Here is a 25951-nt window from a genome sequence, read left to right as displayed (position 1 = left end):
GGAAACCGACTAAACCCTGCAACTAGTCAAACCCGAGCTTCCCAACGTCCAAAACCTTTCAAAATCCTTCCCTAAGCTTCGTGAAGCAGTCCTAAGGCTCCCTAAGACCTTAAAACTCAATGAAATCTTCGTGATCACGACTAAGCTACTGTGCATCTCTTCGGGGGTTTCTAGGTTCCTGAGCTTCCGAGGTCTTCACGTTCAACCAAAACTATAGCTCGACTTCTAAGCTTGCAAGGAACAAGAAAACAACATCTACATCCTCAATCCATGCATGAAAGAGCTGGATGAAAGCTTGACCGTACGGTTGTATGAAAATGGAAGAAAACTCGAGAGGGAAGGAAAGAGAAACGGTCAACAGGAGTGGTATGGGTGTGTGTGTGGTCCAGACTGGGCTGCCACCTAAAAACAAAGAAAAACCTAGTTCTAGGTCCAAACAATTAGAACTTAACATATTTGGTCCACAACCAAAGTGCATGTCACACAACACCATCTAACGTCCAAGGGTATATAAGTCATTTCACACCATCGATAAAAAATTTCGGGACGGGCTGTCACAATTTTCAGCAAATCCAGAAGGAATAATACTTGCATTCCCCCACCCGGGGAATGTACATATTCCACCATTTGTGAATAACGCATCTTCGTTGTATAATTTTAAAGGGTAAAAGACTGTTTACTACTCTCATGTTTTGTGGTTTTCAACATTTAGTACATCAAGTTTTTTTCGTCTCAGATTCATACCTAAAGTGTAAATTTTGGGACAGTCTCATACATCCGTTAGTCAAACTGTTAAATCTGCCGTTAATTGTGACGTGGCGCCATGACTGGGCGCCACGTGTCATCCACGTTTTTCTTTTCTTCTTTCTTCTTCTTCCTCATTCTTCCTCTTTCTTCTTCTTCTTCTTCTTCCTCCAACTACAACATTTTTTTTTCTTCCTCCTTCTCCTTCTTCCTTCCTCCTTCTTCCTTCCCCTTCTTCTTCTTCTTCCTTCTTCTTCCTCCGAATTTGGGGAAGATGAAGGTTTTTTTTTTCTTCCTTCTTCTTCCTCCTTCTTCCTCTCCTTCTTCCTTTCCCTTCTTCTCCTTCTTCCTTCTTCTTCATCTTCCTCAAAAAAAAAAAGAAAATAAACCTTCATCTTCCCTAGATTCGAGGAAGAAGAAGGAAGAAGAATGAAGAAGGAGAAGAAGGGGATGGAAGAAGGAGAAGAAGGAGGAAAAAGGAGGAAGAAGAAGAAAAAAAAAAGAAAAAAAAACAAAACAAAACAAAACAAAACTTCCCCAGATTCGGAGGAAGAAGAAAAAGAAGGAGAAGGAGAAGAAGGGGAAGGAAGAAGGAGAAGAAGGGGAAGGAAGAAGGAGAAGAAGGGGAAGGAAGGAGGAGGAAGAAAAAAAAATTGCAGAAGAAGGAAGAAGAAGAAAGAAGAAAAGAAAAAAAAAACGTGGACGACACGTGGCGCCCAGTCATGGCGCCACGTCACAATTAACGGCAGATTTAACAGTTTGACTAACGAATGTATGAGACTGTCCCAAAATTTACACTTTAGATATGAATCTGAGACGAAAAAAACTTGATGTACTAAATGTTGAAAACCACAAAACATGAGGGTAGTAAACAGTCTTTTACCTAATTTTAAAATTGCAACCATTTCCTGATTTTCATTCGAAGACCATCTCACCAAAACAAAAAAAAAATTCATTCAAATCGGATAGTTTAATTATCCAAATGTATCAAATAAATGGACGATTCATTCTAAATATGCTACTTGATAGTCACATTATAAATATGTTACTTAGTAATCACATTGTTGCTTTGTTTCATCGTTTGGATGCACAAACAATCTCCAATTCAAATGATGTTTTTTGTAAGAATAATCTTCAAATGAAAATTAATAAATTAAACGGTTCCCCTTATAAAATTTATATGGCAATTAAACATGGTATTCAGAAATTGTGGAAAATGTGCATTCCTCTCGCTGGGGATGCAAATATATTCATTTTGAATTACCATAATTCATATTTATTGAAAGCTACTATGGCAGCGGATGAGTTTGCTTATATAGGTCATAGCTACAATTACTCTTGTTTCTAGTTTAATAATTTTCCAAATCTAGTATTGCCTAGGTTAAAGTTTGATCTGTATTGTTTTAAGATCGGTCGAGAATCCTCTTGTAATATTATTTTATTTTAGAAAGAAAAAAAAAAAAATATATATATATATATATATATAATGTTTTAATCAGAGACATGGTGAGTTGAAAAAGACGTGTGCTGTTTCTTCCAACATTATAATAGCCAATAGTTACAAGGCTCATCCCTCTCTCTCTCTCATTCTCTCAACTATCTCTCTCTCTCTCTCTCTCCCTCTCTCTCTCTCTCCCTCTCTCTCTCTCTCTCAAAGAAATACAATTACGCCGAGAAAAAGCCAATGTATCCATCTGCAGAGAAAGAAGGACCTTCCTTTTAGATAAAAGAGGAACTTTAGCTATCTCTCCTAAACACCTACACTCATCTACCAAAAGAACAACAGCTGAATTGTCGTCTTTTCTGTGGATATTGGGGAGAAGAGTCTTCTCATCATCTGAAGAGCTGAAGCAGTAGAAAAAGAGTATATATTATGAAACCAAAGGTATGTCTGTATTTTTATCTCGATCTCTGTGTCTCTCTCTTCCTTTCTGTTTCAGATGCATGCATGTTACTTGTTTCAGTACATATATATAGCCATACAGCTAGTGAACTAGATATGTATAGCAGTTCAATCATGTTAATGTAAGCAGAAACATGTAATACATTCTGTTTGTGGATTGTGGATTTCTCAGCTAGTTCGTGTGTTTTATGGGATTTTTGTAAATTTGTAAGTTCGAAGAGCTTTTAGAGCATTTTTTTTTCTTTTGGAAACAGAAGACTTTAATAATTCTATCGGGAACATGAAAGGGAAACATAAAACAAATCAAGCAAAAGAATTTCCTCATCACATATATTCATCTATGTTATGTATATAAATATATATTATGTATTATCTCTTTTTTCTTAGCCAAGAGTTTTTGTTTTCTATCTCACTCACCGCAATTGGTTGATGAATCCAGATCAATCAATGACTTATATATTATTTCCGACTTTATCTTCATTTATACACTCCTTCTTAATTTTTTTTTTTTTTTAAACTTTGATAATTGAGTAAACAAAGCATAATCAAAGCACAGACCAAATGAATGAGTGCAACCAGTCAAAATGCAGTGGAAAAATTCTTGCAGTTTGAAAATCTGCTATTTTTTTTACGGAAGAAAAATTAATCACATAGAAGTTTGTTTTATTATCAGCGGGGGAAGAAAAATTCTAGTTTGTTCCTTTTTATAGTACAATAATATATTTATTCTAAGACTTGGTTTCTTTTTAATTTGTTTAATTTAGACAATTAAGTTTCTTGTTCCTGTTTATAATATGTTCGCTAGACCAGATCTCCCAAATTTTGTGAGAATTAGTGAATGTGTGACAACTTAAAATAGTTATTTTTCTTTGGACAAAGACGTAAATAGTTATATATAGATACTGCTTCATTTTCATCACCTATTTTTGATGTATCTTTAAGTTTTGAACCAATATATTATTATTATCCCAACTAAATTTAAGTCCAACGCGCATGATTTCACCTAAATGAAAATGCAAGAATTGTCATCTGTCCTCACCATATTATAAAGAGATTAAAGGATCCTAACTCTCCCTCACCCCACACCCACCTTGATTAGCATGAATATAAACCAGTTGAGTTGCATCAATAGCCACGGTGCCTTCTTTGACAAAGAAATCATGATTTACTTGTTGCTCTGCTCACTCATGACACATCATGATCATGGACCACTCTCTTAATACAATATGTTTAATTAGTGGATTTTATTTGTCGTCATTTATAATCACCAAACTGTGAATAGTGATCAACTTGATATATATAGCAAAAAGCTTATGGTCAATTGGTAATTAAGAGTATTAGAGGGAGTACAATTTTTTAGACTTGGCAAAAGGGTCGTCTTTATCGTGTCTTAACGGATCGTGTCGTATTAAATTCATTATCTTAACAAGTTCTTAACAAGTGACTCGATAATGACCCAACTCGTTAACATGTTGTGTCGTTTACGTGTCATACCCGTTATCTTAACGGGTGACCCGATTCGTTAACGGGTAATCCAATAACGATCCGACTCATCAACGGGTTCACCCGAATCCTTTTTTTTTTTTTTTCTTAACAGGTCATGCAAGAAATAGGCCTGACAATTTTTGTGAAAAAAAAAAAAGAAAGCTTATACATTAGTATGCGATGTTGGTGGGAGAAAAAAAGGGACACAGAGGGTGAAAAATTATAGAATGAGGATCCTCTTCGGATTTTCTTTGTGAGGATCCCAGGGATCCTCCAATCACATCCGTTCATCGTATATTGTGCGGCCAGAAATCATTGTAAATCTTTTTATTTAAAATTAAATATAAACAATATCTAACGAAAACTGGCCGTACAATGTACAATGAACGAATGTGATTGGAAAATCCCCGGGATCCTCACAATGAGATATTTTTTATACATTAGTATGCGATGAACGGATTTTCTTTAGGAAGCTTATACATTAGCATGAAACTGTGTTGCCCTTTCCCACGGGAGGATTCATTGAATCTTTGATTTCGGACCAGAACTTAGTCTTTACTCCTTGTTCTTATACTAGGTATTATTAATTATTTTCTTTTATAAAACGCATTAACTCCAATGAATAAATTGACGAGAAAAAATTACTATTCGATGAACAAAACTATATATCAACACTGCTTTCCACGGTGATTTGTGATGTGTGTATATATATAAATTAGGCATTGTAAATTTGATTTATATTATACTATTGTCATAATGGTGTAAATTTGATAAGAGTAAGTTTTATACATTAAATATTGGACATGTCTACTTTTTCTTTTTCTCTAGTCGATATAGATTTAGATTACACAATAGGATAGTCATAAAAAAGGGTGTGAAAAGCACCATTGTAATAATTTAGTTGTGAATTTGTTATATACATAAACAAACTTTAATACCTCTTACTTAGAAGTAAAAAAAATTATCATTAAACTCTAATACTAATTGAATGCCCATCAATTCGATACACAACTTAAAACTATCCAAACTATACAATGACAACTATGTTCCCATTTTTTTGTTCCACTAACTTACAACATTTGACAAGCTAACGTAATCTTTCTTTCTTCCTTTCATCTCTAGGGTAGCTGGGTAGGTATGGACCTCATGAAAAATCACACGTTTTCCTTTTTGTGTGGATAAGATGATGGGGTTCCTTCTAATTTTGGCAAAGTGACAAACGACTTTTACCGACTTGTACTTTGTGCTTCACCCATTGGGAACTTTGTGTGTATCCGAAAATGTAGTTGTGTGGCTCCGCTTGTACATCTGTTTGTTTGCCCGTAATTTTAGATGAACTCTCTTATATCAACTCCACCCTTTTGAGTATTTTTACCAGTCGGGCAATTAGGTTAAGTTGTTCTTCACCCAAAAAAAAAGACTCCTTTAATAGTCCACAAAACAGGAGTTAGGGCTGGTTTGGTATTACTGTGCTTTGAAAAAAAAGTTGTTGTGAGAATAAGCGGCTGTGCTGTGAAGCGGCTGTGAAATAAATCAACAGAGTGTTTGGTAAACTTTTTTGTAAAAGTGCTTTTGGACAAAAAAAAAAAAAAAAAAAAGCAGTCTGATAGTGGATCTTTTCATTAAAGGAGCACTATAGCTCCGTGTGCTTTGAAAAAAAAGCCAGTTTTCCAAAGCTACAAATAACAGCTTCAGCTTTTTCCTTTGATTTCAGCTTATTCTCACAGCAGCTTCCAAAATAAGCCTTTTTTTTTCAGTTTACCAAACACCTAAAACCCTCACAACTTTTTTTCATGGGTACTTTTTTTTAAGCACCTCATTCCCAAACCACCCCGTAGTGGGTTCAAGGCAGTTGTAAGGGTAGCTGCCCTTTCGACAATTTCAAGGGCAGATGCACCTTCAACAATTGAAAGGGCTTGCGCCCTGCTTGAAGCCTAGCAAACAGAGGGCCCCCTCACGTGAAGCCCAAATTTGTCCAACCCATAAGCTATTCAAAGCACTTCTAGCCCAACAAATATCTGTAGGGGTTAGTTGATTTAATCCCATCCCCCCTCCCCAAAAAAAAACCACTCCAGCCCGTCCAATTCATTGAGCCCAGTTGCTCACCAACCCGTCCAATTCATTGAGCCCAGTTGCTCACCAACCCGTCCAATTCACTGAGCCCAGTTGCTCACCCAATGGATAATTGATTGGCCCAGCCCCCAGGAGCAATGATGCAAGGCTGACGTCATGGTGACGCCCGCCACTGTTAAACAATTATAAAAATAATAAATATTATAAAAGATTAATTAAAATACAAAAATTATAAAAATATAATAATAAATTAATTTAAAATATAATAAAAATTTATAATTCTTTTCTATAAATACCTAATTGTGTTCTTCCACCTCACATCACATTTCAATATTTCAAATACTTTCAACCAATTTTTTATTTTTATCCAAAATTAAAAATAAAATTATTTGTTATTATTTTATAAAAATAATATTTTAATACGAATTGCTTGGGTCATTTAGTTTAGAAGTGTAGATGCACTTGGACAGTTATTATTCATTAAAGACAATTACTATTCACTTGAGGAATTGAATTGTCTATTGCCCAATGGGCTTTTTAGGGGTGGAAGTGCTCTCACCAGCTCTCCCAGTTCACCACCCATGTGGCTCTTTTTGAGCCTTTGATTTCAACAAAAAACTTCAAAAATTTAACAACTAGTATTAATCCAACTCTAAAAAGTTAAAAGATTCATAAAACTATCAAAAAGTTAAAAAAAAAACTTACAAAGTTCACACTTTAAAAATCTTACAAAGTTGAACACACTTGCAAATTAAATGTTTAAAATTACCCAAAAATATACGGCAATAATGATATGTAGGAATAAGACGACGAAAAAAATTTAAAAATTAAAAAAAATATGTTGTGAATAGTAATCACATTTGCTCTTTTCCTTCCTCCTTCCAAACTGGTGGACTTGCACAAATGCAATTACTATTTAGAGTGAAAATAAAATTGCCCTCGCCCTTCAATTGACATTGCCTCCACCAACTGGTGGACATACTCTTAAGGCAATACTTGCTCAGGTAATTGGGCAACACGCAATTATTACCTTAGAGCAAGTCCACCCCATTCAAATCCCCTAGGGGATAGGCCACAAAATCCCCTTGCCCCCTTCCCCCCCCCAAAAAAAGGCCTTCTGCCCACACCAATCTACTAGGTTCTAGAGGAGCCCAATTTTTGCAATTGGCTCAATGTCTAGGGGCAGTGACGTAAGGCTGAAGTAATGATAACGTCATCCACTATTAAAAAATTATAACAATTAAAAAAAAATTAAAAAAATTAAAAAAATTAAAAATACAAAAAAAATATTTTTTTCCTATAAATATGTAACATATTATTCCACCTTACACCACATTCCAATATTTTCAAATACTTTCAACCAATCTTTTATTATTATCCAAAATTAAAAATAAAATTATTTTTATTATTTTGTAAAAAAATAATATCTTAATACGAATTTATAGGCTATTCAGTTCAGGAGTGGAGTTGCACTTAGGCAGTTATTGTTCACTAAAGACAGTTATTGTTCATAGGGGATTGAGTTGTTTATAGCTCAGGGAAGCTTTTAAGGGTGGAAATGCTCTTAGTGAACAATAATTGCCTAAGTACATCACCACCCCGTAAAAATGAATTATCTAGACAATTTTTAGTAAGAAATTATATTTTTTTAAATTAATAAAAGATAATGTTAATTAATTATGTTATTTTCTACAACCTTCTTCCTTTCACTCGAAAGAGTCATCTCCCATTTTTCTCATCCTTCTTCTCCATGCTCTCTCTGAGCTCTGTACTAGCTTCGCTTCTTCTTCTTGATCTTCCTCCAAATATTCTGAGCTCTTGGCCCCCACCCTCTTCTATCTTCCTCTTCCTCCCCTTCAAGTCCTTTCACCGCATTCGTCGTTGAAATTGACGAAATCCTGATTCTGATTCCGACTCTGAGCTCTTGGCCACCACTTCTTCTTGGAATTATACTCCAACTGTTTTCAACTTCTTGGCAGCTTAAAGAGCATCGCCGGAATTGCTTTTCTACCTTTTCTTTTGCTTTGTCGCGACCCCCGCCTTCTCTTTTGTGGTCTTGTTCGTCAGCTTCCGTGGATGATGTTATGCTGACGTCAAACCACTTGGGTAAAAGCTTGGGTTAAAATTGCATGATGGACCAGTCGGGCGAGCTGAGGCCCACTTAGTTGCCTGACTAATATGAATGGGCTAAAGCACTTTCTTCTAGTTTGGGCAAGAATCACCCATTTGTCCGACTAATCTGTTTGGGGTGGGGTTGCTCTTAAAGCAGTTCTACCCCTCAAGGCAATTGTCAGCTAATTATGCAATAGACAATTATCTCCTTAGAACTTCGTCAAATGAACCCAGGCTTAATTAATACTTATCTATTACTAATTTTTTTTTTTTTTTTTTTTTTTTTTTTTACAAATCAGGAACCATTTTTTGTCTCCCTTATCTTTATCTCCCTCATTTCTCCATCTCATCCCTCCTATTTCCAACTGTTCTCCATCACACTCTTCCTCCCTTCTCCCTCTCGAAACCCAAATCAAATCCCTTTCTCCGTATTGTCTCACTACAATTCTCCAAACTCGATTCTCACTCTAAAACTATCTCTCTCTCTCTCATCAACAATGGCAGACCGTCCTCATCCACACCAAATCTAAGTCCTCCTCGTGCAGTAGCGCTACAGCGAGCACAGTTACAATGAACATAACGGCCTTTGCTAATGGAAAGATGCAACAACACAATAGTGGCCCCTCAACTGGCCAAGTTCTGTTATTGCTCGTTTGCGTGGGCTCTTGATAGTGGTTGACATCGTGCTGATGTCAACATGACGTCAGATGGTACAGGTGCAAATCGGGCTAGGATAGCCTAGTTGGGCAGTCCGATAGTGTAGGGCCCAATGGTTGCCCAATTGTTTGTCTTGGGCTGTAGTTAGGTTTTCTATTTTTTGGGCAATAATTGCCCCATTTTCCCAACCAAAAGGAAAGGGTTGGACTTGGTCTTATTTAGGACTCTTGTGGAGGATCCTTTCTTATGCTTTTTAAAAATAAATTTTGTGTATATACTACATATCATCATATTACAAAATTGTTAGGAATATCACATTTTGGTACCAAATTGATATATGATCTCATGTGACAAATGATATATGCATGTTACCGTCAATTAATGAATATATTTGATTGGATGTTGACTGTATAACATCACTTGCCATATGAGATGATACAACTAAACATCAAAGACGCACAAAAAAAACACCCACTCACAACTTCTCGCACATCCGACCTCCTCACACATACAGTCCTTTATGGCCTCCCCAAACCAATACACTTCTTCAACCTCCCCTCACCTTTTTCGACAGAGGTGCCAACATCGAAGGTCTTAACCAGGCTAGAGAAACTTAGATCAATGATCTCCCTTAGAAGATCAAAGGTCTTAACCACCGAGCCAACTTTCAACTTGTGATATTGAAATGTAACTAATATATTTATGATGCGTTTGTTGTACCGGACTATTTTGGATTGGACTAGCTTTAGGGACTAAACGGGATTGGCTTGGCATGGACTAAGTAGTATAAGAATAATGGAACATTTGGTGCAATACCGGGCTACCACGAATTAAATTATTTTTTAAATCCAGATATTTTCACACTTTTTAATTCTCTCTCTCCCTCTCTCTCTCTTCACATTTCCTTTCTTTCTTCGCAGTTCGCACCAGACATACTCTCTCCCCTATCTTCACCTTCCTTTCTTTCTTCGCACCAGACAAAAATAATTTTCAGACTGTGACTGTGAGACAGGCTGGACTACCATTTAGCACGAACTGGAAGTGTGGAGGCCACGACCGACGAAGAAAATCAAGGGGATGAGTAGTGCAGCGCAGCGCAGCGCAAAGAAAATAAGAATCACAAGAGGGAATCGAGATTCAAATACTTGGTTTCTATGGGTATTCGACAACGATTTCACAAAGTTGTCGCTACTCTGCTGAAAACAATGAGATTTTTAGTTTTTTGTTAGATGGTTCGTTGCTGTTGACACTCTCTCTGATATGGTTTCCCTCATGGGATTTGAGATTTAGGCAGGGGGCTGCGTCTATGCATGGGTAGGGATTGGAATTGCAGATGGCAAGCCTTATTTTTTAGATTTAGGTGGTGGGTGGGGCTAGATATGGGCATGGGTGAGGATAGTTGCAAACGAAGACGCATGCATGCGGAAGTTGGAAACAGGATTAACAATCATTTGGGGGGGGTCTCACTAAGACCACTTAGGCCATCTCTAACTGATTTGGCCAGAGAGCCATAGGGCTAAAAATAGCCGGAAATGACACGAAAATCGTCTCCAATCGAGGGCTTGTCAAAAGGCTCATAGGCCGTACCATGCCAAAATTGTTCAATCTGGCCAACTGGCTAGCCTGAACCAACTAACCAGCTAGCTCGAACCAACCAACCAGCCAGCCCTGGGCCAGCCAAATGGTTCAAGTCCAACCGCTACCTGGAGTCAGCATGACGCCAACTAGCAACGACTAGTTAAATTCATGTTGACACTAGGTTACCATTGGATTTGAACCATTGGGACACTTGTCCGTTGATGTAGTAGTCAAGTAAACCACCTTTTCGGTATGCCATCTGCCAAGTAATACCTCATATTGTACTAATGCTCGTTGATGTAGCAGTCAAGTTGAGGTGATTTACCCTTCATCGGGTTATTGAAGAGGGATGAATGCCCAAGTAATGTATTGTCATTTTAGGATCCTAGGACTTCAAAGAAAGCATGTCAGATCTATGTGTCAAATGATGCAACCGCCTCTAACATAATAGTTGGCTTTCTCGATCTTCTGCTAAAGCCTCATTGCCATCCAGTGGAATAGTTCTTCCACTGCCAATCCATACAATCTAATGACCTTATCAAGCCTGGAAAGCCACGGTCTTCAGCTTTGCGAAGGAGCCGATCCAGATCTGCTTGATTTGGTTCACAGAGGTACTCCTCTTTGTAAATCTGAATAACTGTGTGACAAAATTCAGCAAGATTATCAAGGCATGTAGACTCAGACATACCATATGTATCATACATCTCATCAGCTAGGGAGGCATAGGCAAGCATTAAGAGTGCAATAATAACCTTTTAATGAGGTAAGAAACCATAGCGACCTGCTCTGTCCAACTTCTGTCATAAGTAAAGATTGACATGTTGGACATGATAAAGTAAACGCTCGAAAACATGACACCTCATCCGGAAGTGACGTTTAAAATCCTATTTTGTGTACATCAAGTTAGGGTTGAAGTAGTTATTCATTAGAGTCTCATGCGCCATCTCTCTATTTCGTGGTTTATAAGAACAACCAACAACGAAGCCACCCTATTGAGGCTGTTCTTCAGTTGGCTCACACGCCATGACCCCAGCCATTGTTGCCATATATGTTGTGTTGCGCCATGCTTCATCTTCTTCATCGGACTCCTCATCTTCTCATCTCATATGTGCCCATTTATCTTCCAATTCAGAATTGGATGAGAACCCCCATTTGAAATGCGAAGAGGATCCAAAGTTGGAATTCATTGCAAACTTGAATTGAAAGAGATATTGGATAGGGAAAAGATGAAGGTGTGTGAATTATAGCCCAATATCCACCCTATTTATGGACATTGGAAGCTAAAGATAATAAGTGTCACGCAGATAAAAATCATATCTAAAATTCGCGAAACCAATTACATCTCGACACGTGGCACTCAAAATCCTATCCGAAAAATTATTAAGATTACATATCAACAAGAAATCTGGAGAGTTACTCACATATTGACATGTGGCACTCAAAATCCTATCCGAAAAATTATTGAGATTACATATCGATAAGAAATCTGGAGAGATACTCACTTTAGTGGCACGTGTCACTCGAAATCCTATCCGAAAAATTATTGAGATTACATCTCAAAAAATTATTGAGGTAATTTAATTTAAGTAACCATATTAATTCAATTAAAATAATAAATTATGTTTGGCCCATGGGTTTTTTGTCACAGGGCTATGTTTTGCCTATGGCCCCTTGGCCCATTTGGTTGAAGATGGTAAGAAATATGGCTTGACACTATTATAAAATATTAATTTCTTGGATGGCTAAAAGGAGTCCTCTGGCCCTCATTTGGTTAGAGATGGCCTTAGAGCACACGAGTCCAACTTAATCCCATTAAACTTAGTCCGTGCTTGCACCAAACACGGACTAGTAATCCTGGCTAAGCTAGTCCAGTCCAGTGAAGGTTAGCGAGACCAAACAAACACGCCCTTATATGTTATCTAATAACTATTAATTATTCAACTTAGCATACCCTTAAAAACCCTAGCCGACATTCACTTCGTTCCATTCATTTCAACCGTAGATCAAGTCTCTTCTCCATCTCTACCATAATCTCCATCTTCGCCATCCACCAAACCACCACATAGCCCGCGAACTCCATGTCCACCATCTCTCTTTCGTATGACAACCTACACGCCACAACAATTGCAAATCGAGTCTCTTTTCATTTGTCCCCATCTCTGCCCTGAAGGGAAAATTATGAGTTTTCACATATAGGGATTTCAAAATGACTATCATGCATATACAAATTAAATTTAATATACGAAAGCAGCGGAAGCATTTATAACAAATTATCAAAGCTATAGTCATGCAAATCCCCTTCAAGATTCATAGGTTTATATATAATGCATCAAAACAATTTTAGAGAAGAACAAAGTGAAGGTTTAGTCTAATACCTCTTGATCTAGACTTGAGACCAAGGATGGACCACCTCCAAGCCCTTTGTTCCTTGAACTCCTTGAGCCTAGCTTCCCTCCTTGCCTCCTCCACTTTGTTAGAATGAGTGCTCCTAGGTTCTCTTCAAGTTTCCAAAGTAGGAAACCTCTAAAGATCCTCACCCACTAGTGTAGTGAGAAGGATGAAGGAATAACCAAAAGGGTGAAAGATGTGTTAGTAAAAACACCCCTAAGGTGGCCGGCCTTTGTAGTGTTAGAGAGCTATTTTTCTTTTGCCTCTTTGTTGTTTTAACACTTCAAAAACCCTAATGAACAATATCTCTATAAAGTTCCTTATATAGACAAAAAGAAACCTAGTCAACCACTTGACTAAATATCTCTCCCTTTCACTTAAAGTGGCCGGCCTCTTGTGTTGGATTTGGGCTTTGGGCTTTTATATATTTCAAGTCATCCAATGCTTGAATAAAAGCCCAATGGGTTTAGGCCCAATGGGCCCAATTAAACCCGAACGTTTCATTAAGCCCAAAACGATCTTTATCGCTTTTATGATTTCTTTAGACTTTCTAAATTAATCACAACACTTAATTAATCCAATTAATTATTTCCATCATCCATTAGTTACTCACTACAATAGTATATTGGTGAACAATCTTTTAGGTTCTAATTAGTAAGGCAGTGAGGTGATTGGCACCAATCCAATTGATTATATTTAATCCAATCACTTAGTGAATTAAAACATACTTTTAATTCACCTTCTTCTTTGACGACTACATTTAATCATTTAAAAGAACTCACAAACCATGAGTGACATCTAACCATATATCATAGCTAATGTAGAAGTTTGTTCGGAGAACCTATTCAGTTGGAATTACAATGTAATTCGATCCTTCTCTAAAACAATACTCTCAATCACATTACTAGGGTATGGAAATATTATGTCAAACCCCTAATGTGATTATTCCTTCTTATATGATTCTTTTGAGTCGTATAGGAACGCTTTCCTTTATTACGCTCGATACTTCGGCCGAAGATTCCCGAATCATATCTTAGAGTATTCTTCCTCTCTTATCGAGGATTAGAGATTCCTTGTTGCGCATACACTTGCCTTCATGACTAAGTGGCTTAACCCCAATTATGCCGTGGACACCCGCGAATGGGGAGACTTTGACATAATCAAAGATTAAGTACTTAACCACAAGACAACGACGATGCCTCAGGTCAAAGGACTACTTATATTATTCCAACCATTAGAGTTACTTGCTTGACATGTGAGTAGACCTCCATGCAAGTATTCTCGTTCGATTGTGTTCAGTGAACTCATTCCCTTAATGAGCACCTACATACTTGTCTTAGTGTCACAACACGAATGGGATGAGACTTTCCATCCTTCCATTTGAAGCAGACACAGTATGTACCGGTCTAAGCATTGTCAGTATCCCTCCGACAATCCAATGACTAGGAACCTTTTTGGACACTTGGTTATGTGAAGAAGGTCTCTGTAGTCTAACATCATTAGATTACTTCTTCAATCGATCCATTGTCCATGGATACACTATTTAGGACATATATCGTTTATTGAGATAGTCCTAATTAGTATCTTTGCCATTTAATGTATAAGATTCATTTATACATCGATTTATTTGTCCTGAAAGGTTTCTTCCAAAGATTGACTTTCAGGGCATATTTCCAACATGCCCTTTATCTTCATCCCCGCCATCCAACAAACTACCACCATGGCCTCACGACCTCCATCTCCGCCCTTCATCTCCATCTCTATGTCACACCACGAGCCACCACAACACCACGATCTGCTCGGTCTCTCATCATCATTTTAATATAAAACCCTCCCAATTATGCAGATCCTCTCTTTCTCTCTTTCTCTCCCTCCTTCTCTCAATTTAGCATATTCTTCCTTCCATCCTTCCTCTCGCCACCACAACTACAAATCAATCATTGTCGTCACCAAATTTCAGTCATCACCACCAACACACTTTATTGAATCGACCAGAAACCAAAATAAGTTTCAGTATTTTTCAAGATCTCGAAATTTTCAGTTCGGAATTGGACCAAAAAAATATATGACTATTTCAAAAATCCATTTTCGTGACGAGTTTCGAACCCCAAATAAAGTCAAGAGGTTTCTCAAACCATATCTCGTTGGCAAAGTGTACAACCCAAAAGCAGACAGTCAGTTGCTACCTCATCCTCTTTATGGCAAAACATATGAGAAATTTGAACAATGAAGATTTTGTGCAAGTGCTTTTTGAATCAACACACGAATCATCGAATCATCCTAAGCTTTTTTTTTTTGTCAAATCATCCTAAGTTTTTAAGACAAATGATATTAAGACATGAAATTGAACACAAAATTTTAGATGTATATATAAATTTAATGTGTAGAAAAAACGGCACAAGAAGAACTTTATTGGTAATCAATAGTAAGAAAATATTTCTTTGCCTTCTTCATCATTTCATTGTGGAATTCGGGTTAAAGATTGACAGTTGACCTGACCACCAGAATAGTCTACCATACATGGTACATTGCATAACATAACAAAGTATCAAATAGAAAATTGCGATTTGTTTTCTCTACGACTCCTCAAATTTATAGACCAATAATGACTTTTGCAAAGTGATTTGGCATAATATTTTATATTTCTTCTACATTGCTGGATATACTTGAAAAATCATCAACAGAAATCTAAGGCCCTATTTGGTATCCTATTTGAAATTTTTTATCATTTCTCAAAACATTTCTTAAGAACATTTCTTGAAAACAATTTTCTTTAAAACTCAAAAACTTGATTGGTTTGCGATTTAAATTTTTTAAATCTTTCAATTTAAACTAGACAAAGAGATCTAAAAAGAGGGGGTCGCATGAGAGGGAGAAAAAGGAAAGTGGAGAAAACAAAGTAAGAGATGATTGAAGGAAAGAGAAAGAAGAGAGAGGATTGGACAAGATAAAGAGGAAGATGAGTGAGAGAAAGAACCAAGATAATGAAGAGAACGGATTGGAGGAGAGACAAAAAAGGTAAAAATAAAAAAAAAGGAGAGAGAAAGAAGAAAAAAGGGAGATATATTTAAAGTGAGAGGGGAGGAGGGAGAGAAAAGAAATGAGTGAGTTTAAATTTAAAAACTCTAAAAACTAATTTTTTATGTTTTTAGATAATATACTACATTTTTAAATTAGTCTTGAGTTCAGTTTTTGAAAATAGTCATACCAAACAAGTTTTTAAGGCCTAAAACTTGAAAATTGTTTTTGAATTTAAAAAGTTGGATTCAAGTAGAGTACCGAACATGCTCTAATCATTTCATTAATGGGCAGTGTTCTAAAACGCGGGCTAGGCGGCCACCTAGGCAGCGGCTAGGCGCTGGACGACAGGCCTCCGCCGCGATTATTATGAAATCGTTCAACAAATCGGAAGGGCTATAAATCGGTATCTAAGTGGCCGCTGGGCGGGCTAGGCGGTCGTTGGGCAGGCAACGCGGCTAGGCCGCCTCGGCGGCCTCTTTGTTTTGTAACCAAAAAAAAAAAAAAAAAACTCTTTGTACTGACGACAACAGAGTGATCTGTTGAGGAAGGAGAAAGAGATCTGCAATTTTGTTGTTGAAATAAGAGAAAGAGAAAGCTGTCTGGAACTTCTTGAAACCATCAACGTCGGGGATCACCACTACACTAACCTACACAATTCAGTTGATTTTTGAGTTGGGTTGGTCGGGATCTGCGTTTTGATGAAGATGAAGGCTTGTTTGGTCGATGACAGGACAACATTGTAGGGAGAGGGTAACTGGGCAAGGCTTGCTTAAACCAGGGAGAAGCGAAGAGAGGGGATAGAGATTGGAGACTTTGGAATTGACGGCTTAAAGAAAAAGGAGATGAGAGTAAATGGGCTTGGGTAGGGAGAAGTGAAGAGAAGGGATGGGACTTTGGAATTGACGCATAAAGAAAAGTAAATGGGTGTTAATGGGTTTGGGTGTCAGAATATGATTCAATTAATAAAGGAAATTATTATTTTTTTTTTTTGGAAAGAAATTACTTTTTAATAAATAATGGATTGAGAATATATAATAAATTAAGCAAAACATCTAGGAGTTTGTCAAATCTTTTATCATCTTTAGGTTAGGGTTTTCTTTGTAAATAACTAAATATACAAGGTTTTTTTGGGTTCTGTTATTTTGGATGTATATACTTTGTGTATTTTTTTTACTTTTATTTTTGCATTTTATGATTATGTTAGTATCCATAGAAGTATAGTTTGTTTTTAGGTGTAAATAGACACTTATTTACAAGATATATAATAAATTTACATAAATCCGCCTAGACTGCCTAGGCTCCGCCTAGCCACCTAGGCGCTAGGCTCATGTCCGCCGCCCGACTAGCGCCTAGCGTTTTTTAGAACCTGGTTAATGGGAAGTGTTATTGATACTCCAAAAATCTCATTCTACACTCTTCACAAGTGTATTTTTCTTTCTAAATATACAAAATTTAAAGCGTAAAATAAAAAATTTAGAGTGTTAATAACAATTCCCTCGTTATTTTGGTTATGTAATATGTAAGCCACAAGGACTTGGTCGGCCGGCGGCATGTGCTATTGTGCTGCCAATGCCATCATTTGGTTTTGGTGGCACCGCACTAATTAATTGGTCAACCCAAGACAATTATTAATAGATTGATAAATTAGAAAAAAATATTAAAGAACAAAATTAAATAAAGATATGCACAAAGAAAAAAGGAGCCTGCAAAAATCATTTTCTTTTTTATATTATTATCTTTCAATTTGTGTAGATGGGTGGGTTGGGAAAGGATACTGTACGGATCATTTTTCTGGAAATTCAGAGGATTCAGAAATCATGTATATTCATCGTATATCGTGCGGTCAGTTTATATTAGATACTATTTATATTTAATTTTAAATAATTTATAACCGTACGATGTACGATAAGCGAACATGATTTTTGAGACCTCCAGATCCTCGCCGGATTCTTTTCCGGGTGGGTTCTCTTCTCTTAGTCTAGAAGGTCAAATGTTATTAGTCGATTCAACTAAAAGGGACCAAAATGAAACCAATGGACAGGAACAAGTGGAGAGGCCACAAGGAAACCAATGGATTGGATTGGATTTTGGATTTGGATTTTGGGTGGAAACAAATGTGATGGGTCTTTTAATACCATTTGCTCTCTCTCCCTCCTCTCACAATCCTACTTTTGTACGCATGTAATTATATTGGTTTGGTGACACTTACAAGTTACAAGATAGAGCCACAAGACTTGTTGTACATTTTAATCTCATTAACATTAATGCATGCTTCAAAAAAGATGGTTGGCACATGCAGGGCCAGGCAGCAGTGCTTGGTAGTTCTGTCTTTCAAATATAAAAACTTGAAAGTCAAATCATGGCAATTTGCGAGTCCAACCTCCCAACTGTGTATTTTTCCAACTGTTGTGGCGCTGGTTTAGTCTTTGTTCTTCATTTACGATCATCTCTTCTGTTTTCGCAATTTTAAGTAATTTTTTTTATTCCTCCAAGCCTGAATACTTCATTCTGCTTCTTCTTCTTGTTAATTGTTATGTTCTCCGACCATGCATTCACATTCTCAGATGAAGCCCCGCTCCAAGAACCCACGACAGGTATTCTCTCTCTCTCTCTCTCTCTCTCTCTCTCTCTCTCTCTCTCTCACTGTGTACACACACATACATATATAATATATATATATATATATATATATGGATAGGGTAGGAGGGGACATGTGTTTTTTATTTCGTTTAAGTTGGGTGTTAGTCATGGGAAAAAATGAGAGAAATGTGCAGAGGAGTTGGGCTGAAATCATGTGTTGTTTGGATTATTGGTCCTGCATACAGCTCTTCTGGCCAAGAGTCGTCATGCGCAAGTGGCTCAACATCTCCGCCAAAGATTCTGATTACAGCGCCGACACGGAGGACGAAGACGACTGTGACGCCGACTCCGACACCCAAGGTGGCTGTCATTTCTTCTTCTTCTTCTTCTTCTCTTTCAACCCAGTACAGACAATTTTTATGTTTTCTGATGATGCCTTTGTGTTTAAATTGGAATCTGGAAAATGGGTTATTTTTTGTTTGAATATTATGGGAATTTTACTGTATCTCTTGTGGAATTTGAGCTCAATTTTGTGTTTTTAGAATACCCTTTTGGGGTTTTAGGCTGACTGTAAAATGGGTTTTGCAGAGTTTTATCAACGGGGAAGAGATTCGAGGTTTAAAGATATCAAAGAAGATGAGACTGCGAGTGATGATGCTATTGGTAATATTATGCTTTAACCGGATTTTATTCTTCATTCTTCTTAAATATCAATTCTTTTTTACCGTCCTCGAGTTTTTATGCTTTCTTTTTGGCTTTTGATGATTACTGATGACTTAAAACACGGTTCTCTGCATCTGTTTGAGTTAAAAAGGACTCCACTATTTTGTTCTGAGCTTAAAGGTTTGCAATGAAGATGGTAGTGAATATTTTGATTCTGATGTTTTATCAATGTCCTTTGGATCTTTTGTAGCATTGTTTAGTCTCAAGGGTCATATGCATTTCCAGTGTTCTAACTTCTGATTTGAGTCTCCTGTGCCTTGTATTATTTTACTTTGTGCTACGGGATATCCCAGTTCCAGTATACTGCTTTTCGCTAATTATTTTCATGATTGTATTTTGCTTCTTGTTTTTTGGTTATGCAGACGATCTTCCAAGGGCACGAAGACGAATGTCAGAGACTCTTAGGACACAGTATATAAACACAAAGGAATTCAGGTTGATGCCCATTGTTTTTTGTGACGTTAAAGTATAATTCACTACAATTACTGCGTGGTTTATCAGGCCTTCCCTTTAACTTCTGATCTTTCTTACTTTTGGTGTTTCCAGAGTATTTGCTACAACATGGAATGTTGGAGGACAAATTCCACCCGATGACCTGGACATTGATGGTTGGTTAGATGTCAATGAGCCATCTGATTTCTATGTGATTGGGTAAGCGTTTCTCCTTCCATTTTTTTCCTTGATTCACTGATTTTGCATTTAGGGATCTTAATGTTAGAATTAGAAGAAAATGTAGTACAACAATGGAGGATATGCTGCAATGACTAGAGTGAGAGAGAGAGAGAAAGAATGAGAGCAGAGAATATGACACTGCAATTCTTTTCACACGCACTGTTTGATTGCTCACTAAGTGAGAGAGGAACATCTCTCTACACTTAACAGTTACACTTCCAAACTTTTGGCAGTATTCAAAATTACATCCAAGTAATCCTAGCCATCCATCTTACACCCTATGAGATGAAGACACATGTACACTCACTTACTTAAGAACTATGAGACTTAGATAAGAAAGCATACAACCAATTTAGCTAATCATCCTAGCAATATAAGCTAGAAATACAACTACCACATCAGATCACAATTTACACACTAACACTTAAGCTGTTTCTGTCATGATCTGTTTATCATGTGAATGATACTGCTACTGAAAATACGATAATTATGGATAAACAAGTGCTATCAAAATAGAGTTGCATCACTTGTATCGGATTCCGTATCTGTCATATTTGTGTCTGCTATTACTCTTTGGTGTAAGATCAAAATTCTGTCCTCTTTAATACCCTCTACCACTTTGATCTGTATTATCTGAATCTATTGTTCGTGGTTAAGAGTAAATCTTAGAAGTGTGAACTTTTTTGTTTTTTGTTTTCAGTCTTCAGGAGATTGTACCATTAAATGCTGGGAATATCTTTGGCGCCGAAGATAGCCGCCCAATTACTAAGTGGGAAAACATTATTCGTGAAACACTGGATAGAGTTCGACCTGCGACGAGCAAGGTTAAATCCTTCAGTGATCCTCCATCTCCATCAAAGTTTAAGCCAGCTGATGATATCCCTGATATAGAAGAGGAGATCCTACTTGAAAGTGATAGTGATATTGGTGAAGAAGTCCATCCATTGGATGATGAAACCATAAATTCTGGTGACAGCAAGGGTATATCAGTCACAAATGAAATAGTGAATATTGGTTCTCAAGTTCAAGAATTTACTGATAGCAAACCAGGCATGCCAACCGGACAGGATTTACTGAGGCAAAGTTATCCTGCAAAGAGATTGGATAGGTTATATAGCCTTCGGACAGATGATTGTTCATTAGATGATGAAGCAACTTCTGGTGTCCAATTTAATGGCAAGTTAACCAGAATGCTTAGTGGATCTGAAAGGATTGGTTTGAGCTGGCCAGAGCCTCCATTAAACTTGCTATCTCAGCACTTACTAGAAAGACGGAATTCCTTTCGAACAATGAAGTCTTTCAAATCCCCAAAATCTTTGAAAACGTACAATTCTTTCAAGTCAACTGTGAATGATGTGCCATCAGAAATAGCATTGCTTGCAGAGGTTGATCTTGAATCTCTCATGAAACGAAAAAGAAGATCATCCTATGTAAGGATTGTAAGCAAGCAGATGGTCGGGGTGTTCCTAACTGTATGGGTTCGTAGGAGGTTGCGTAAACATATTCAGAACGTTAAGGTGTCTACTGTTGGTGTTGGTGTTATGGGATACATTGGTAACAAGGTGTGTTTCTCTTATACAAATTCCTATCTCTGTTTTTCTAAATTCTTTTTTCATCACTATGAGCGTTGTAACTGGTGACAAACGTTAACATAAGCTTTTGTCTTTGTCAGTAACTATTTGATAGTCTCACAGTTTTTTTCTTTCTTTCTGCTAACATAATTCTGTGAATGGATCTTATGACGTATTCATTCACATAGCTGATAACTTGTACAAACCATTGGTAAAAATTAGAGCGCTTTTGTGGTTTCCTCACTTTGCTTCCACCTGTAATAACTAATATCTAATATGCTATTAATATCAAATGTACATTTTCTGTTGATTAATCATTACTAGGTCTACTTCTAATGTTTAAGAAATTTTTTTATGTTTCCATATTATGGTGTCACTGCAACACTTTTTTGCCACTTCACTGGACGATCCTGTCATGTTCCTACACGTTGAAATTTCCAACCCATCTAATGTTGAGGCTCTTTTGAAGGGTCCATTTCTGTAGGTCCTTAATTATCTCGTTATTCCATATGATCCATCTCCATTATATCTTCCTTCCTTTAATTTTCTTCGTTCATTGAAGCAATACACTTTGTTAACAGACCTGTTCATATTACATGTGATCAAAACTGTCTCAAGGAATACACTTATTAACAGACTGGTTCATATTACATGTGATCAAAACTATCTTTTGAACAACTCTCTCCCCTTAATTTCTACTGTTGCAACCCTTGTCTTAGAATTTATACCTTAATTATTTATTCTCTCCTCATATTCCTTCTATTTGAATGTTCCCATTATCCCGACCACCCTTGTTCTATGGCTATGTCATAAACGTTTTTCATCGCACGCCTGCTCGTTGATTTTGCTCAAAGAAGGATGAAGTAGTAGATATTCCGGAAATAATTCAATGCTAGGTCTTGTTTCTTCATGTTTCATGCCTTCATATTCTACATTAGAAAGTGCCCTTATGGAGTAATGTTAATAATTGTCGGGTTAGTTTTCTTATCATTTATTTGATTCTTAGACGGTTATTCAATTTTTTTCAGGGATCTATATCTGTCAGCATGTCTGTGTATCAGACGCTGTTTTGTTTTGTGTGCACTCACCTGACAGCAGGTGAGAAAGAGGCAGATGAAATAAAAAGAAATGCTGATGTGCAAGAAATACATCGGAGAACTCACTTTCGTTCGTTTTCTGGTATTGGGCTTCCCAAAACTATCTATGACCATGAGTAAGTACATTGCTGCTTAACTACAATATGCTTTCTTCAGAGATAATGTCTTCTCATATTTCTTTTCTTTTTTCGTCGTCTTAATTGAAATCTTTTCTGGATGAAAATATTGCTCATGAATCATCAAATAATGTTGGAATTTTCTTTTATACTTGTGAAGAGAGAAAGGTTTGCGCTTTGCATGACATTGACTTTGAATAATTATGGTGGACATACTTTTGGAAATCGTAAAGAAAGGTAGTTGCATGATACTGACAATTCTCTGGTCACTTTTATTCAGTTATAACAGTAACATATTTTGATGTAATAGTTTTCAACTAGAGGTTTTTATATCCTACGATCTCATGTCAGAAAAATTATATAACTACGTAAGTTATAAATTAATCTGGTGTAGGAAGTTGCAAATCTTGGCTTCACCTTCTACTTTAATCGATGTGAAAAATTAGTTTAACTTTCAACTATACTATTACTTCAATTTAATAGTGTTTTAAGGATATATTTACCCCTCTTGAAGAAATAACAATAAAAATATTTCCTTTTCCTGCAGAAGAATAATTTGGTTGGGTGATCTAAATTATCGTCTTAATTTGTCATATGAGAAAACACGAGATCTTATCTCCCAAAGGGCGTGGTCCACGTTGGTTGAGAAGGACCAGGTATGTTTTTGTAATTTTCTTAAGACAGTTTGCTGTTTTTATTTATTTTTATAATGTGTCCCTGAATATCTTGAACTTTCATTTGATTTACTAAGAATTTTTACTGATATTATGTAGCCTGCTTTTGTTGCTCGCTAATTCATGCTTACTGATTCTAGGCAGTTGGGTCTTTTAGATAATGTGTTTGGATTGTAGATTTTTTTAAGATGCAAGATGTAACAAGATCGAAACACGGAACAAATTCATAAATGAAAAATCGAAATTCTGAAGCCAATAATTTGAGCATCTTAAAACATATAACCCTAATGTGTATGATTGATGGTTTATCCATTCCATTAAAAGAGTCGTGTGATGAACTGTACAGCATCTCTGCTTTTAAAAAGTCTATTGACTTGACTTTAATATTTTTGTGAGATTCCTCCACTGAATTTTTTTCTTAATTGATCGAACTTTAGCCTTTCAGTGAAGTTAAGTGCGATTCCAAACTTAGCTACTAGTCACATTTATGTTTATCTTGACAGCTTGCAAAACAGCTTAAAAAAGGCCGTGCATTTGATGGATGGTCAGAGGGTGTTGTAAATTTTCCACCAACGTACAAGTATGAGACCAATTCAGAGAAGTACTATGGGGAGGATGCAAAGACCGGGAGGCGAACTCCAGCATGGTAGGCCTCTGTTCATCTCCATTTCTGGTTTTTTATTTGTTGACTTACTTTTTTACTTGTTTTGTTTCAATGAGTGCTTTGCACAATACATGTCGACCACTCTTTCGTAAAGGCTGATTTGATTTTTATTTTTTATTTTGGTATGATTATCTAGTTATCGTAATATAGGTGTTAGAATTTATACAATATTTAAGGAACCCTCCTTGTCAACCAAAGAGAGTGAAATGACATTCGACATTTGTGTCCTATTTATATTAAAGAAGTTTCATATTATCTTTAATAATATCTCTAAAGAAGTTTAATGACATTTGTGTCCTCTTTATGAATTTATGTCTTAACAAGCGTTTGAATTATTTTCATGTTCGTTGCAATATAAGGTGTTTCTTCTATTTTTATCGGTTCCTTGAACAGAATTGACCATAGTGTGACTGTATTTCTCAGGTGTGACCGCATTCTTTCATATGGACGAGCAATGAGGTTACTGAGTTATAGAAGGGCTGAACTTAAACTTTCTGATCATCGGCCAGTGACTGCCACATATGCAGTTGAGGTTGAGGTGTTTTGTCCTAGGAGGCTACAACGGGCCCTCACGTTCACTGATGCCGAGATTGAAAATGAGGACATCGTAATGGATATGGGTATTGATGTTGGAGTGAACTGCTTAAAATTGGAACAGGTTAGTACTTTCCTAGGCATTTGATTTGATTAATATCTTGTTGGATTTTCTAATTCGACTGTCAACCCCTCACCCAACCTGGTTCCAAACCAACGGCCTTTTTTCCATGATTTGTGTTGATAGATGTGTTTCTCAATTGAAATTGATCCAAGTTACATTCTTGAAGTTTTTTTGTTTAATGCCTTGCATATACAATTTGGTACCTCTACTTCTAAGAACTATCAATCCTCATTGTCACTTTTGTTTGTGCACTAGATTGAGCGACAACTATCATTTTGTTTAATGTCGCTAACTCCCAAGTTATAATACTCATGTGTACTTACTACATTGTAAAAATACCTCCTTTTTTCGGCCCCAAAGTTTACTCAAATGCTCAATTGTCCTTGCGGCTTGCCCATAAGTCGTCTTGTGATACGGTTTTGTTTAGTGAATAGCTTAAATCATTTGTAATTCCATTCCTACTTCCTAAACATGCTTCCTGATGCAGGATATTTCTGATTGGGAGCGTTAATGGATGCGAAAATTTGGTGGGAGTTGGTAAAACTTGTGAAATTTCTTACGTTTACATTTACAGGGAACATTCATTCTTTGGGTTGATTCAAGACTCGTTTGGATGTGTTTTTAAAATGGCTGAAAGCGCTTTTAGAGAAAATGTTTTTGGGTTCCAAATGCACTTTAAGTGCTTTCTGCAAGAAGTACAAGTTATATGCTTCTTCCATGAAGCACTTTAAGTGCTTTTCTAGGATTTACTTGCATTTTTACTTGGTTCCAAAAATATTTTCACCAAAAACGCTTTCAGTTATTTAAAATCATATCCAAACAAGCCCTAATTTGTCAGCACTCAACAGTGATGCATGTTGCAGTTAGATATAAATATTATAGGTGATTTTTCGCATTCGTCGGAGAGCATATTTAGTCGAGTTGAGTCGGGTCGAGTTGAGCCGTGTTGAATTGAGTCGGGTCGAGTTGAGTCGTAGAGAGTAGGTTGTACAGTAAAGTTGGATATTTATACATGTGTATCTTCAATAACTGGTTTGTATTCAAATTACAAATTCCTCATTAATTAATAGTCGATTGGCTCATATATGAAGTTTAACTAGAACGCATAATACATGAGAGTCGATTAAATTGGCCACAAAAAATTTCACCACACGTGACGGAACATGTGAATTGGGCATAAAACATACTCCATCTTCGTAAGCACGTATGTTTAGTTAGTTTCCTCTCAGTTCGAA

The 25951-nt window shown here is 36.6% G+C and overlaps 1 protein-coding gene across 3 annotated transcripts; it reads left to right on the top strand.

Annotated features, from left to right (window-relative positions):
• Nucleotides 1–2338: 2338 nt before the first annotated feature.
• On the top strand, nucleotides 2339–25800 carry LOC126621015 (type IV inositol polyphosphate 5-phosphatase 3-like). Of its 3 annotated transcripts, XM_050289375.1 has the most exons (12): nucleotides 2339–2629; nucleotides 18526–18555; nucleotides 18787–18901; nucleotides 19130–19204; nucleotides 19627–19699; nucleotides 19811–19915; nucleotides 20637–21498; nucleotides 22536–22720; nucleotides 23268–23376; nucleotides 23898–24040; nucleotides 24482–24716; nucleotides 25204–25800. In XM_050289375.1, the coding sequence occupies exons 1-12, from the start codon at nucleotides 2618–2620 to the stop codon at nucleotides 25225–25227; spliced, it is 1968 nt and encodes a 655-aa protein (XP_050145332.1). In that variant the 5' UTR covers nucleotides 2339–2617; the 3' UTR covers nucleotides 25228–25800. The 3 variants fall into 3 exon arrangements, with proteins under 3 accessions (XP_050145332.1, XP_050145331.1, XP_050145330.1); XM_050289374.1 differs by lacking the exon at nucleotides 2339–2629 and having other exon boundaries at nucleotides 18023–18555; XM_050289373.1 differs by lacking the exons at nucleotides 2339–2629; nucleotides 18526–18555 and having other exon boundaries at nucleotides 18630–18901.
• The last annotated feature ends 151 nt before the right edge of the window (nucleotides 25801–25951 follow it).

Source organism: Malus sylvestris, chromosome 5 (genome assembly GCF_916048215.2).
Source record: "Malus sylvestris chromosome 5, drMalSylv7.2, whole genome shotgun sequence".
In the NCBI taxonomy this organism is placed as follows: domain Eukaryota; kingdom Viridiplantae; phylum Streptophyta; class Magnoliopsida; order Rosales; family Rosaceae; genus Malus; species Malus sylvestris.
Note: the sequence above shows the minus strand (reverse complement) of the source record. Positions and strands in the feature narration are given on the sequence as shown.

Coding starts and splice junctions, on each gene's coding strand:
- LOC126621015 (XM_050289373.1), top strand. CDS start 18,652: ATGGATAGGGTAGGAGGGGACATGTGTTTTTTATTTCGTTTAAGTTGG. Junction 21,499..22,535: donor TGGGATACATTGGTAACAAG/GTGTGTTTCTCT, acceptor AATTTTTTTCAG/GGATCTATATCTGTCAGCAT. Junction 24,041..24,481: donor GGGAGGCGAACTCCAGCATG/GTAGGCCTCTGT, acceptor TGTATTTCTCAG/GTGTGACCGCATTCTTTCAT.